The 13,456-nt window shown below is 45.9% G+C and overlaps 1 protein-coding gene across 1 annotated transcript in view; it reads right to left on the bottom strand.

Annotated features, from left to right (window-relative positions):
- The window catches only part of PCYOX1 (prenylcysteine oxidase 1), a 72,127-nt gene extending 60,568 nt beyond the window's left edge, over positions 1-11,559 (bottom strand). The window contains exons 1-2 of the mRNA XM_029604003.1: positions 11,279-11,559; positions 6,448-6,654 (exon numbers count right to left, since the gene is read on the bottom strand). Of these exons, the coding sequence (XP_029459863.1) occupies positions 6,448-6,654; positions 11,279-11,417 (346 nt within the window). The 5' untranslated portion in view covers positions 11,418-11,559. The remainder of the gene's footprint in view (positions 1-6,447; positions 6,655-11,278) is intronic.
- Between the last annotated feature and the right edge of the window lie 1,897 nt (positions 11,560-13,456).

Here is a 13,456-nt window from a genome sequence, read left to right as displayed (position 1 = left end):
CATCATTTACTATTTAATGAACCTCTCTTCAGGGCTAAACACTGCCCTCTCAGTTAACAGTGACAATTCTAAGTAGCGTTTGGCAATTCAACCCCAGCTGTATGTCTCTGTCTTGCTTTTAGCTGCTGACAACTGTATTATTTTCCACAGTTTTTAAATTGTCACTTTTCAGACATCAGCAATGATGCCATCAGTAGACTCTTCTGAGATTAACTCCTTCAGCACTAGCTGCTGGTGGTTATGGAACACTGACACCTGCTGTCCAGGAGTTTTAAAAGGACAAACAAATGGAGAAATTAGTTACCTGATAATTTGGTTTTCCTTAGTATAGACAGATGGACTCAGGACGAATGGGTTATGAGCTCCCCTGCCAGCAGATGAAGACAGAGTCAGGTTTCAAAGCTGACGTCACCCTAGATACACCCCTGCAGTGACCTCAGCACTTCAGTATTCTCTTCAAAAGCAACTGTGGATATACTATTGAAAAACTTGTTTAAAACTAACTTGACTAAACAGATAACTGTAACTGAATACAACCAAACACACACAATCCCAGGGATTGGGCAACAGTTTACCCGTAATCTCTTGGAATCTATATTCATTTCACAGACAATTCCTTGGCACCCTTCTTGGGCAGCCATGGGCAGGATGCCGAGTCCATCTGTCTACACTAAGGGAAACAAAATTGTCAGGTAAGTAATTTCTCCATTTCCTAGTGGGTAGCCAGATGGACTCAGGACCAATAGGATGTACAAAAGCTGCTCCCGAGCGGGGCGGGAGGCTGCCCTCTGTTAATACTGCCCTTGCAAAGGCTGCGTCCTCTCAGGCCTGAACGTCCAGGTGATAGAATCTGGAGAAGGCGTGTAAGGAGGACTGTGTCGCCGCTCGGCAGATGTTGACAAGAGAAAGCAGTCTATCTTCCGCCCAGGAGACTGCCTGAGCCCTTGTGGAATGAGCTTTAACCTGAAGGAGTAATGGCTTTACTGCCTCCTCATAGGCTCTCGTGACCACTTCCTTGACCCAGCGAGCTATGGTACCCCTTCCTGCCTCCTTCATGAAGGACAAACAAGTGGTCCATCTTGCGGACTGGTTCTGAAACTTCCAGATACCGCACCAAAAGCCTATTGATGTTTAAATGGCAGAGGAGGTGGTATTCTTCTGTGTCTTTGTGCCTATCTAGGGATGGCAACAAAATTAACTGGTTCAAATGAAACTCTGAGACTACCTTGGACAAGAAGGATGGAATGCTACGAAGTTATAATGCTCCTGGAATCATCTGGAGGAACAGTTCCTGACACGACAATGCCTGTAGTTCAGAGATGTGACGAGCCGAGCACTTAGCCCCCAGGAACACCATTAACAAGTGCAAGGAAAGACTGCACAGTGGACGAAAGAAGGGCCCTGCCAAAAAACTCCAATGCTAGATTAAGATTTCACAAGGGAACCGACCACCATAGGGGTGGCCGGAGGTGTTTTACCCCTTTCAGAAAACGGGCCATGTCTGGATGAGCTGCCAGGCAGGTTCCATTTACCTCACCCCGAAATAGGAGAGCGCCACTACCTGGAGTTAAAAGGTCAAACATTTATTAAAGTCGTCCTGTAAAAATTCTAGAATTAGTGGGATTTTGACAGTTAGAGGGGAAACATTGCATTCCTCGCACCAGGCCTCAAATACTCTCCAGACCCGCACGTACACCAAGGACGTTGAGAACTTCCGTGTGCAGAATAAAGTGGCAATTACTGCCATTGAATATCCATGGTTCATTAGGCAAGCCCTCTCAAGGGCCAAACCGTAAGACAGAATCGAGATGGATCCTCATGAAGGACCGGTCCCTGCTGATGCAGGTCCCTGTGTGGTGGGAGGGACAAAGGGGTCTCCACCAGGAGTCTCTGCATGTCAGCATACTACGGACACCTGGGCCAATCTGGAGCTATTAGTAGGACTAATCCGCTATGGTGCTCGATCCTGTGAATGACCTTGCCCAGCAGGGGCCATGGAGGGAAAGCGTATAGCATGTCCTCTTCCGGCCAGGTCTGAATGAGAGCCTCGATCACCAGGGACCATTGATCTCTTCTGCAACTGAAGAATTGGGGAACCTTCGCATTGTGAAATGCAGCCAGCAGGTCAATGGACAGAAGGCCCCAAAGATCTACCATCAGCTGAAAGGTTTTGGACAACAATGCCCATTCTCCTTGATCCAGACTCTCTCTCTGCTTAGAAAGTCTGCTCTGACATCTTTTCCTGTGATGTGGGAGGCCAAGAACATCTGTAGATGTTTCCACCCATTCCATAAGGAGTTATATCTCCAGTGATACTTGCTGGCTCTTGGTCCCCCCGTCCCCCCCGGCGATTGATGTAGGCTTCCATTGTTGCATTGTCCAACATTACACGGACCGCTTGACCCTGGAGTATGTGGATGAATTGTAGACACGCCAATCTGACTGCCCAGGTTCCCAGGCGATTAATGTTCCAGAGTGCCTCTTCCTTGGTCCAAGGGAGACTCACCTCTGTCATGAGGATCAGCCAGTTCGGTGGCGACAGGGTTACACCCTTGCCCAGGTGAGCTTCCTGCAGCCATCACTGGAGCCAAGAACAAACTTCCATAGGTAGGCAGAGGCGACTTGAGTAGTCTTGAGACAGTGGGTTCCAACATGACAGCAGAGAGCATTGAAACAGTCTCATGGTGCCCTCACCCACAGTACTACCTCCAGGGTTGACGCCATCAAACTGAGGACCTGAAGGTAGCTCCACACTGTCGGGCATATCATATTCAGACAACGCACTTGGGACATCAACTTACTTATCCACATGGTTGAGAGGAAGACTGCCCTGTTTCGTGCTGAACCAGACTCCCAGATATTCCAATGACTAGAAGGGTTTGAGATTGCTTTTGTCCATGTTTACAACCCAACTGAGTTCCTGAAGCAGGGAGGTCACCCTGCTGGTCATTCAAGAGAGACTCTCTTCCACGGACTTTGCCCAGATCAACCAGTCATCTCAGTGCAGCCACTATGACCACCATAATCCTGGAAAATGTTCTGGGGGCGGTGGCCAGGCCAAAGGACAGTGCTCAGAACTGATGATGAAAGCTCAGTACCGCAAAGTGTAGGAAACAATGTTCTTGCCGGATTGGAATATGAAGGTATGAAAGGTCCAGGGAGGTTAAGAACTCTCCTGGTTGAACGGCCATTATCACGAAGCACAGAGTTTCCATGTAGAAATGAATTACTTGTAGATGTCAGTTGACACGTTTCAGGCCCAGGATGGGGCAAAAGGAACCCTCCTTCTTGGGTAGGATGAAATAGATGGAATAAATGCCCTGTATTTTCCTAGGACGCAGGTACTGGAATTATAGCCCTCAATCTGAGGAGCCTTACTAAGGTAGACTCCACTGCCTGCTTCTTGTGCTGGGACTGGCAAGGAGACATCATGAATATGTCCAGAGGAGTGCTGCAAAATTCCAGCGCGTATCCTTCTCGTATGATATCCAGTACACATTTGTCCGAAGTGATTTCGACCCACTGCTGGTATAAAAGAGGAATAGTCGATCCCCTCTCTCCTCGTTTCGAGGGTGGGTCAACAAAACTTCATTGGGAAGTTTGGGACAAACCTGAGCCTGAAACTGCCCCTCTCTTGGGCTGTCAACTCCAAAAGGACTGAGACCTCCCAAAGGACAGAGATCTCTGAAATGTCGAGATTCTGTAAGGCCGAAAGTGTTGGGAGCCCCTGGATCGACTCCTCATGGACGAGGGGCGCTGTAACTGCTCTCTCTTATCTTCTGGTAGCCAGGGCACTGGAGATTCACCTCATTTACTGGCCAGCTTTTCCAATTTGTTTCTGAAGAGGAGTGATCCCTTAAAGGACATCTTTGTGAGGTTTGCCTTAGAGGTTGAGTCTGCTGACCAATTTCACAGCCATAGCTGTCTTCTGGCCGCTACCACTGAGGCCACTTCTCTGGCCGAGGTGTGGACTAGGTCAGAGCTCGCAACAGCTACAAAGGGGACGGGGGGGGGGGGGGGGGTTTCCGTAGCCTCTCTGGAATTCGCCCAAGTCATCCACCTCCCGAGAGAGGAGCAGGCACGAACGAGTTACCAGTGCACAACAAGAAGCAATCTGTAAGGTCATTGCTATTGCAGCAAAGTCTTGTTTAAGGATGGACTCCGTCTGCTTATTGTGCGCATCCAAGACCGCTCCTCCCTCCACTGGGATAGTTGTTTGCTTCAAAACGGCGCAGACCAGCACATCCATTTCAGGGAAACAAAATGTTCTCTCGCCAATGGATCCAGTGGGTATAGAGCTTCTAATGTTCATCCACCTTTAAAACTCACTTCAGGGGAATCCCATTCCAGGTCAATCAATTCCTGGATGACTTCCAGCACTAGAAAATAGCAAGAGGCTTTCCTTAGAGAAACCAGAATGGTATTCTTCTTTATGATGGAACCAAAGTCCACTCCAGGAACTCCCAGCATCTTCAGGGTCTGGGAAACCAGGGCCAGCAATTCATCTCTATGGAAAAAACGTAACATGGTCTGATATGGTTCTAAACCCGGTGGGATTTCCCCATCTTCCAAGGAACCTGGATCCCCTTCTTCGTCTGTGCTGTCCAGGTCACTGCCAGGGATACCCTTGGTGACTTGAGATATGGCATATCTCAAGGCCTGCCGATAGGGCTGGGAAAAGGAGACCTTACCGGCTGGGGTTCCATCCGTACAGGGGCAAGTGAAGCAGACTGTGCCTGTATGAAGGTTTGAAGGCTTTGAAAAAGTTCCACACAAGAGAAGGCAGCCGGGTCCATGCCTAGCCCAGGAAGTATTGGGGTAGGTGCTGTTGGATTTCCCTCTCCAATGGAAGACTCAGCCCCAGGGTACTTCTGGTTAAGGTTGTGGCTGACCCATCCTCTGATTGGGAGGAGCCGGGCTTAGTAAAATCTGAGGAAACCAACTCTCCTTGGGCCTCCTCACAGTACAGACATAAGTAAGAATCCAGGGCAGACTATGCAGCCATAATATGACAAGTAGCACAGAGAGAATGGCACTTATGTTTCTTTGCTACCGGAGCCATTAGGGATGGTAGCTGCGTGTTCAGCTGGCTCATGCTTAAAAATTTGTACGCACAGATTTCGGGCACCTCTGCAGTGAGGCGCTCGCTCAGCCCATGAGCCCAGTTTTACCTAAATTCTGCGCCTAAAGAGTTGTGCGCATATGTATGCGCGCTACATTATGCGCACAGCTGGCATGCACCGCGCGTACTGACACTCTATGGTGGGCAATGGAATACACAAAAAACACGCGCAAGATGGTTCCAATGCGGCCTACCATGCAGTGTGCCTACCAAGCCTAAAGCGGGGACTAGCTCACCGGGGGCCGCTCAACCAGCTCGGAAGCCCGCTTCCCCTTATCCCAACAGGATCGAAAACTACATCAGTACAGCGTGCCAAGCAAGGGGACCAAAGGAAGTCTTAGCAAAACCCCTCCAATGCCTCTGAATCGGGAGGAATCTTTTTTTTTTTTTTTTTTTTTAACTTACCTGAGGGCTCAGCGCTTACCGGCTGAGCACAGAGATGGTCTCCAGCTTCCGGGGGGAAAAGGGCTGTGGCCATCACAATCATACTCAGCTTCCTGCACCCGTTGACTTTCAGCTGCTTCAGCAGCAAAGTCCACGCCGGGAACCGGCTACCGTACCAAGGCGCACCTCTGAGGGATCTCGGAAATCACCTCAGGAATTCTCAACTGGGGGAGGGACCCTTAGGTATCACCGCGGGAAAGTGGGGCTCAATCTTTGTCTAATTTAATAGTAGAATTTCTTCTTCTAAAAGGTACAGTGATCCCCATAGGGATAGCACGTCCACATCTGCTACGAGACAGAGAGATACTGAAGGGCTAAGGTCACTGCAGGGGTGTATCTAGGGTGACGTCAGCTTTGAAACCTGACTGTTTCCATCTGCTGGCAGGGGAGCACAACCATTTGGTCCTCAGTCCATCTGGCTACACGCTAGGAAATAACATTTTACAAACCATTGTTTGCTGCACATCCCTTTTGTCTCTATGCCTTATACCATAAGCATTTTCCCATAGAACCAAAATGGGGCAAACCCTTTTATTACATCAATCTCCAGGTATCAGGGAATCCTGGTGACAGCGTGACATCACAAAATCAAGGGGAGTATCTTGCTGAGCAAATAAAGGTCTCCAATGATAAAACTTTACAGCTATAGGTGTTTTAGTACTTATCCAACCCACCACCTGAGGAAAACATCAAATCTGCAGAAAATGAGTGATCTGTTGTTGAATTTCAATGGATTAGGTGGTTCATTTAACTAGGTAGATGGTATATAAATTATAAAAGGAAATGGGCAATGCTTCAACCTCTCAACACCTAAGCAGACACTTCTAACATATTGACCCATCCACTATTCACTGAAAATGCAAAGCCAGCATGCTACCTACCCAGATCTTTGACAAAGTTCTTCATGTGCAGGTTCAGAGGATGAATGATGGAGCCCCCAGCCTCATACTCCAGGCCCTCCAGGTTTACTGTGGCCAAACGGCCCCCCACTTCACCTCTCTCAAAGATGTCAATCTGCACATCTCTCCCAAACTTCTGGCGCAGGAAGAAGGCTGCAGACGTGCCACCTATCCCAGCTCCAATAATTGCTTAAGAAAAGAATCAGCAAACAAAAAGCACAATTAATCTTGTAACAATCAAATTACATAATTTCTTGCAACACAGATATCCATAATGTGGTTTGTTTTTTTTTGTTACAGATTCATGTACACACCACACCTGTGTCATAAATTTAAACTTGTTGCCTCTGGCTGTCAACCTTTTGATGAGGCTTGCAATACTTAAAAGCTTATTTTTTCCAAAAGAGGATATTCACTTTTTATGGCTAAAGCACTGAAATGATATATAGAGCCTAATACTTCAGCACTTCTCAAACATTTCTATGTCAGCAACTATCTATCTACCTTTCTTAAATTATATGGACTAGCTGAAGTGCCAATGACGGGGGGGGGGATGCCCCAGACAAGTAATCAGAGATGGGAGGGGGGGGGAACATACTCCCTCCCAGTCTTTAATTTGATGTGTCATCCCTGCAGCTGGTTTGTCTCATTTTAAGAAAAGTATTTTCTAAAAACAAGTTGTTCTTTATTTTTACATAAAAGCCCTCTCTTAGCCAGCTAACAGTAATGTCCTCAAAGGGGGGGGGGGGGGGGAGGACGACCCTCCTTCTCCCTCCCCCTTCCATCCAGCCATGAGGTGATCATTGAAAAAACCCTCCCTCTCCCATACAAGCCAACAACACTACCACAACTAATACCTTTGGCCTTTTTTTTCCCCCCCATTTGGGGCTGGCCCGATCTCTGTGTATTAGAGCAGCTGCAGATGAAAGTTAACAAGCCAAGATGGCATCGGTATCTGCTCCGCTCTCAGGCCCCTCTGTGGCCTTGTCCCCTGCTGGCTTCAGCACGAGAGGTGAGGCCTGCAAACGGCACAGATGCTGACTCAGTCTGTTAACATTTGGCTGTAGCTGCTTCCCTCTGAGAGGTGGAGGCCTCAGGATTGGCTGCACCTGAGGGGGAAAAAAACAAAAAACCCTTCACGGCAGGTGGGCAAGGGTTAGGAACCGTCTCTGCTAGCTGTGGTGCTGTACAGTTGCAGGGCAGGTCTTGCTTGCGGCCTCCTCTTGCAATCGCCGTTGCTCCACGGATTAGCAGAAATGCTGCCCGGGATCAGTGGGTGAGAAACACTAACGTATTTAGTTTTATTCTTCCTCCCCCATAGACAAGAATGGGAGGGAAAGCCTAATGAATCAGGCTCCTTTAGGTGTGGCCCCACTGTCCAACCAGATGGAAAAATGTCTACAGAGTTGGTTACAAGTTACAAAATTGGCCTGAAAATCCTGCTGGACGCCCATTACCGGGAGAGGCAGCTCCTCAGCAGAACAAAGGGACGTGTTCGCATCATGTACTGCTCGGCACAAACTGGATACCCTTTCATCTTCAACTGCAATCCCCAATCCATAACGAGCCAGACCACAAACCATCCAACAATAAACAAAGCACTAACATAATATAATTAAGTGTTCATCAGCTCCCTGCGTCTGAAAGGTTTTCTTTTATTACCTCATCCCCAGTTCCATTTCCCCACATATGCAAAGAAAATATCAAAGATGGACAAATACAAATCAGAGGCTTAAGTAATTTTTTCCTCAGTTTTCAAGATTTATTTAAATTGTTTGGCAATCAGAATACAATAAATTCCTCCCACTAAGAAGCATCCATATTCTGGTTGGAGGGTGGGATTATGAAAATATTGTCACATTGGACAAAAAGCTCTAGGTATCTTGCAATTTTGATTTTGCTTAATCAACTGCTGGAAGGCTGCACGTAAGACTCTCTTTCTCCACATTTCTGGCCTCGTATGCTTCAATATCTCACTCATTATCAGAACTAACAGCAGGGAATAAGTATAATTTTAACTTTTTGGAAACCAAAAATTATGCATCTATACATGGGAAGTACTTTAGTTTTTGGAAGTCAAACACACTTTTTTTTTTTAAACCAGCAGTTTCTTTCTGCTCCTGTGTACTTCCAGTTCAATCTACAGTACCTGAATATAATCGGCTTTGAAGGGCTGAAAAGCAAAAAATAAATACATTAAAAAAAAAAAAAAAAAAATAATCAGAACCAGGGCTGGGATCTGGTGCCATGAGCCTTCATACACAACTGCCTGGGGATTTCCCCCTTGTTTCATATCCTTCCCGCCCCTAACATGCCTAGTCTAGTCCCTACCACGATAGTCCTGGCCTGTGGACCATGTGCCACAGTTCCTTCTGCGTGGGCCCTGAATCCAGCCACTAGGTGTCACCCTGGAACAATGACCACCATGTCCCACACTGCCTCCCCAGGCAGCTGTGAAAGCTGCCTCCACATCATCCCCATCCCCAGGCCACTCAGGGAGCAGAAGATCTGACTCAGGGGTTGAACCAGGGACCTTCCGTATGACAGTACTGCCACTGTCACTGGGCTGGTCCAGTGACCTGAATTTGAATGGAAAAATAAAATATTTTAGAAAGCTGGCTTTTTACACACCCTTATTTTTCCAAGGATTTTGTCCATTTTTACACATTTATAAAACTCTCCAAAATGGAAGATGAAACAAAGTTCTGAGCTTCAGTTTATAGAGTTTTTCACCTCTCCATAAAGCTACCACCTGATCCAGTTTTGATTTTCTCCACTGTATCTATGGCAGGGCTTCCCAAACATTTACTCAGTATGGCCCCATTTTAGCACTTAAAAATTCACACTGAGGATATCTCCCCAAGGGCGCAACCGTGTCCAATTTAAAAATCCATTTCTGCTCACGTTGCAACAGAGATAGATTTAAAACCCCTCCTTGTTCATCCTGTGCCACGCTTTCCAAAACGGTGCATTGCAAGCTATCGAAAGAATGGGCTTGATCAACACAATGTTGCACCAACGGTGCCTCCAGCCTATTGCGTTTCAACGCACTTTTGTGTTCAATTAAGCGAGTCTTCAATAACTCATCGTCTTGCCCACATACAAGAGCCCACACGGGCATCAGATTACATAAACTACATTACTAGAAATGCAAGATGTCTTCACAATCGGTTTAAACCTTTTTAGTTAGATGTTCGAATGAGCTAATGGATACATGGTGCACGACCCACACGGGAAATGACCCACTTCTTCTGTGGTCTTCCTAACTTGTGCTTTAAAATATGACCTCCCCACTTGATCTTTAATATTAGTCCCTCTTTTGAAGGCTATCAGTGGTTGTGCCTCAAACACCGCATGGAGCTGTAACACATTCCAATGGCGCCTGATACTGCGCACCACTTCATTCTCTCCCATGGAAAATGGCAAAACACATGTCAACTGCTTTGCAGGCTCTTTCTGCTTAGTTGTTAATAAATGTTCCCTATGATTCCATCTCACCCGTTTATATGCATTCCTTACAACATTTACCAGATATCCTCTGTCAGTTAGTATAGCTGTGTTTAAAAAAGGATTGGATAAGTTCTTGGAGGAGAAGTCCATTACCTGCTATTAAGTTCACTTAGAGAATAGCCACTGCCATTAGTAATGGTTACATGGAATAGACTTAGTTTTTGGGTACTTGCCAGGTTCTTATGGCCTGGATTGGCCACTGTTGGAAACAGGATGCTGGGCTTGATGGACCCTTGGTCTGACCCAGTATGGCATTTTCTTATGTTCTTATGATTCATCTCTCTGGCTTTCACTTTATATTCCCTCACCCTGGAACACAACTTTCTCAGCCTTAAAAATTGGCCACAAGGAATACCATTCCTCAAAGTCAACAGATGACAACTTGAGTATTCTAATATTGTGTTACGGTCAGTTTTCCCTCAAGATATTTTTTGTATTAAATATAATAATTTGAGGGGGTGAGCCGTTGTTTTTTGGAATTACTTAAAGACTGTCATGTAAACTGTGTTATTTTGACCAATATAAAGTTTGCAGAATTTTCAGTTTTTGTGCGCAGAATTTCCCCAGGAGTAAATCTAAATCTGTCACTGCTGACAGACACAGAGGATGGGCAGAGTAAACAGCACACACATATAGATAAATAGTAACAAAAATAATGTGTGGCAAATAATATACTGATCAATAACAGTTAACAGCAGAAACTTTATTTTACATATGCACACATCAGTTGTACATAATATTCAGCTCAAAAGTAAATTATAATGTGTAATCGAAGGACCCCTATCTGCTGACAAACAGTAATCTTCACTTTATATCATCATTCTGCATGCCTCTGCTGGTAATATTTAATATAACAAAAGGAAGTATTGCACCAAATCAATTTACTTAATGTCTATTGACTATTGCCAGTCACCTATTAATATGTCCTCTTTATAAGGAATTTGTTGGAATTCAGTTCACTTGCTACAAAAGAAGGAACATTTGAATCTCATCTTACAATTTAACACTCAGTTCCTCCCCACCCCACAAAATTATTGGGGGTGGGAAACTTTTTCCTTGGTAGCTGTTAGCCTAGCAACGCTTTAGCCCCCTGAGAAAAGAAAGAAAAGGTGCTACCACAGCAAGGAAGTACAAAAGTGCACATCAGCTCTGAACCTGCTGTCACAGACCACTATCTGGGGAAGAGAACGGCGGGGAGGAAATTTTTTTGTCACTGTTCGTGCAAAATATTTTCCGCCAGGACGGGACTCCCTTCTTCCTGTCCCGCTGTGTGCCCGCTCCCTGCCCCCTCCTCCCTTCTCACCGATCTTGTTCGGGGGATAACGCAGCTGCTGGCCACCCTCCTCCTCGCCCCTGGCTTTGCTCGTCGAGCCCCACTGTGTGCCGATCCAGAGGCTGCAGAGCAGGAAGCTGCATAGAGAGAGCGCGGCTGTACGAGACATGGCGAATCGGACGCTTCTGCTGCGGGGCTCGTGGAAGCCCGTTCGTAAGGTTCACAGAAGGACGGTCTACGCCTGCGCTCCCGGGCTACAGCGCTAACACGAGGAATGAAGGGGGAAGGGCGAGGCTTGGTGAGTCACGTGCGTTCCATTCTGGGTGGTCAACGGGGACTTTGGCCGAGCCCCGAGTGCGCAGCGCGATAGTGGGCGTGGTTTTGGCTGGAGGCTGTAATACATTTTTCCCACCGAGCAGAGACGTCAGCAGGAGCCGCAGGAAATTAAAAGAGAGCATACATCACATCACTGCTTGTCATTCTTATGTTCTTCTTCTTCTTCTTATGTCAACCTTTTGCATGCCAGGGAACGGGTTAGCTATCCTGTTACAATTAGGTGGCTCGGTTACAGTCCTGATAATCGGGAAAGCACCCAGAAAATTAAAGCGCAGGGGGTTGGATATATTCCTTCCACCATGATCTTTAATGTCGAGGGTCAGCACTGCAAGTGGTCTTTGTCATTTTAAGAAGGTAACTAGCCAATTTCAGAAAATTGTTTTCTGAAAAATGTTCTTATTAAAAAAAAACCAAAACCCAACTCTTCCCACTTCCTTTTCCCAGCCAGCTAACAGGCCTATGCAATACAGGGTGCTCAGCCGAGCACACTTGTTTACCCATGGTTGGACACGCGTCCACAATCCTTTCTGCTATAAGGGGATTAGTGCAAAGAGGATTGCGCAAAAAATACAGTACAAAACACCATGCACCATACATAAATTAATACATAACGAAAAAGCAGAATGGCTAAACACCGCCCTTCGTGTGTCCCTCACGGAAACCTGAGATCAGCCAACAAAGCACTCCTCACCATTCCTTCAGTCAAAACAGCAAGACTAACCCAAGTAAGGGAAAGGGTGCTATCCTTAGCAGGGTCCATACTATGGAGCACCATGCCTTTAGAATTAAGATTACAAAGAGACATCAAAATCTTTAGAAAAAGTTTAAAAACATGGCTATTTAAACAAGCTTATCACAAAGAGAATGGAGAATAGAATTCAGGGAAGTGTAGGGTGCGGACAGTAGATCATCCACACACATCACCATATTCTATATGCGTGTGTTTTATTTTTATTTTTCATTCACCACTAAAGGATAAGGTACAATTATAAAACTATTCAGTGGGAGCACTGAGAGGAGAGAATCACCTTGCTGGTGCCTGAAAGGAATCAGTAAGTTTTTGCTTGGGTCACTGTCTTTTTCAAAAGTATTGGGGCAAAGTTAACTATTTGGGAATATTATTTAGTGTGTTTGTGTGTTTGCGCTTTTAATAGTCAGTAAGGCAGCGAATAAACAAGTTAGACTTTGTATTTTTAAATGGTCAGTCAGTAAGGCAGCTAGTAAGCAGTAATTAGTGTGTTTATTTTTAAAAGTCTGTAAGACAACTAGTAAGCAGAACTGAGTGTTTGTATTAAAAAAAAAAAAAAGTAGCCAGAAACTAGAAATAAGCTAGGAGCAGTGTTTACCCGTTATGAACTCTGCTGCCCGTGGGTTTCCCCGTGAGCAAACTCACCTTCCCACGCTGCTTCTTCACCCGACGTGGCAGGACGCCGCTGTCGGGTTCGACAAACAATGCCGGTAAAATTAAGCGTCAGCTGTCAGACCCACTGACAGCCGCTACTTCTGCCAATAAGGAGGCGCTAGGGATGCACTAGTGTCCCTAGCACCTCCCTATTAGCGTGGGTACTAATTTAAATAAAGAATCTCGTGCCCAGGAGAGTGGCCTGGGTGCACGTCGGGAGAGCGGGGGCTCACCTCGGAACCCCGGCTCTCCCGCGGACTTTATTGAATGGGCCTGATAGAGAGTATATTACAACCCCCACCTAGAGTCACAACTCAAAAAATATATATATATGGAGATTAACTCAATATTACACAGCACTCATTACATAATATATTAGTAATGCATTGATAAATCACAACATATATAGATTTGTCATGCTTTTATTATAACATATCACAAAATATATCATACTAACGGGAAAGATTAAC

This window comes from Rhinatrema bivittatum, chromosome 5 (assembly GCF_901001135.1).
Source record: "Rhinatrema bivittatum chromosome 5, aRhiBiv1.1, whole genome shotgun sequence".
Classification (NCBI taxonomy): domain Eukaryota; kingdom Metazoa; phylum Chordata; class Amphibia; order Gymnophiona; family Rhinatrematidae; genus Rhinatrema; species Rhinatrema bivittatum.
This window is presented reverse-complemented; position numbering and strand designations above follow the sequence as displayed.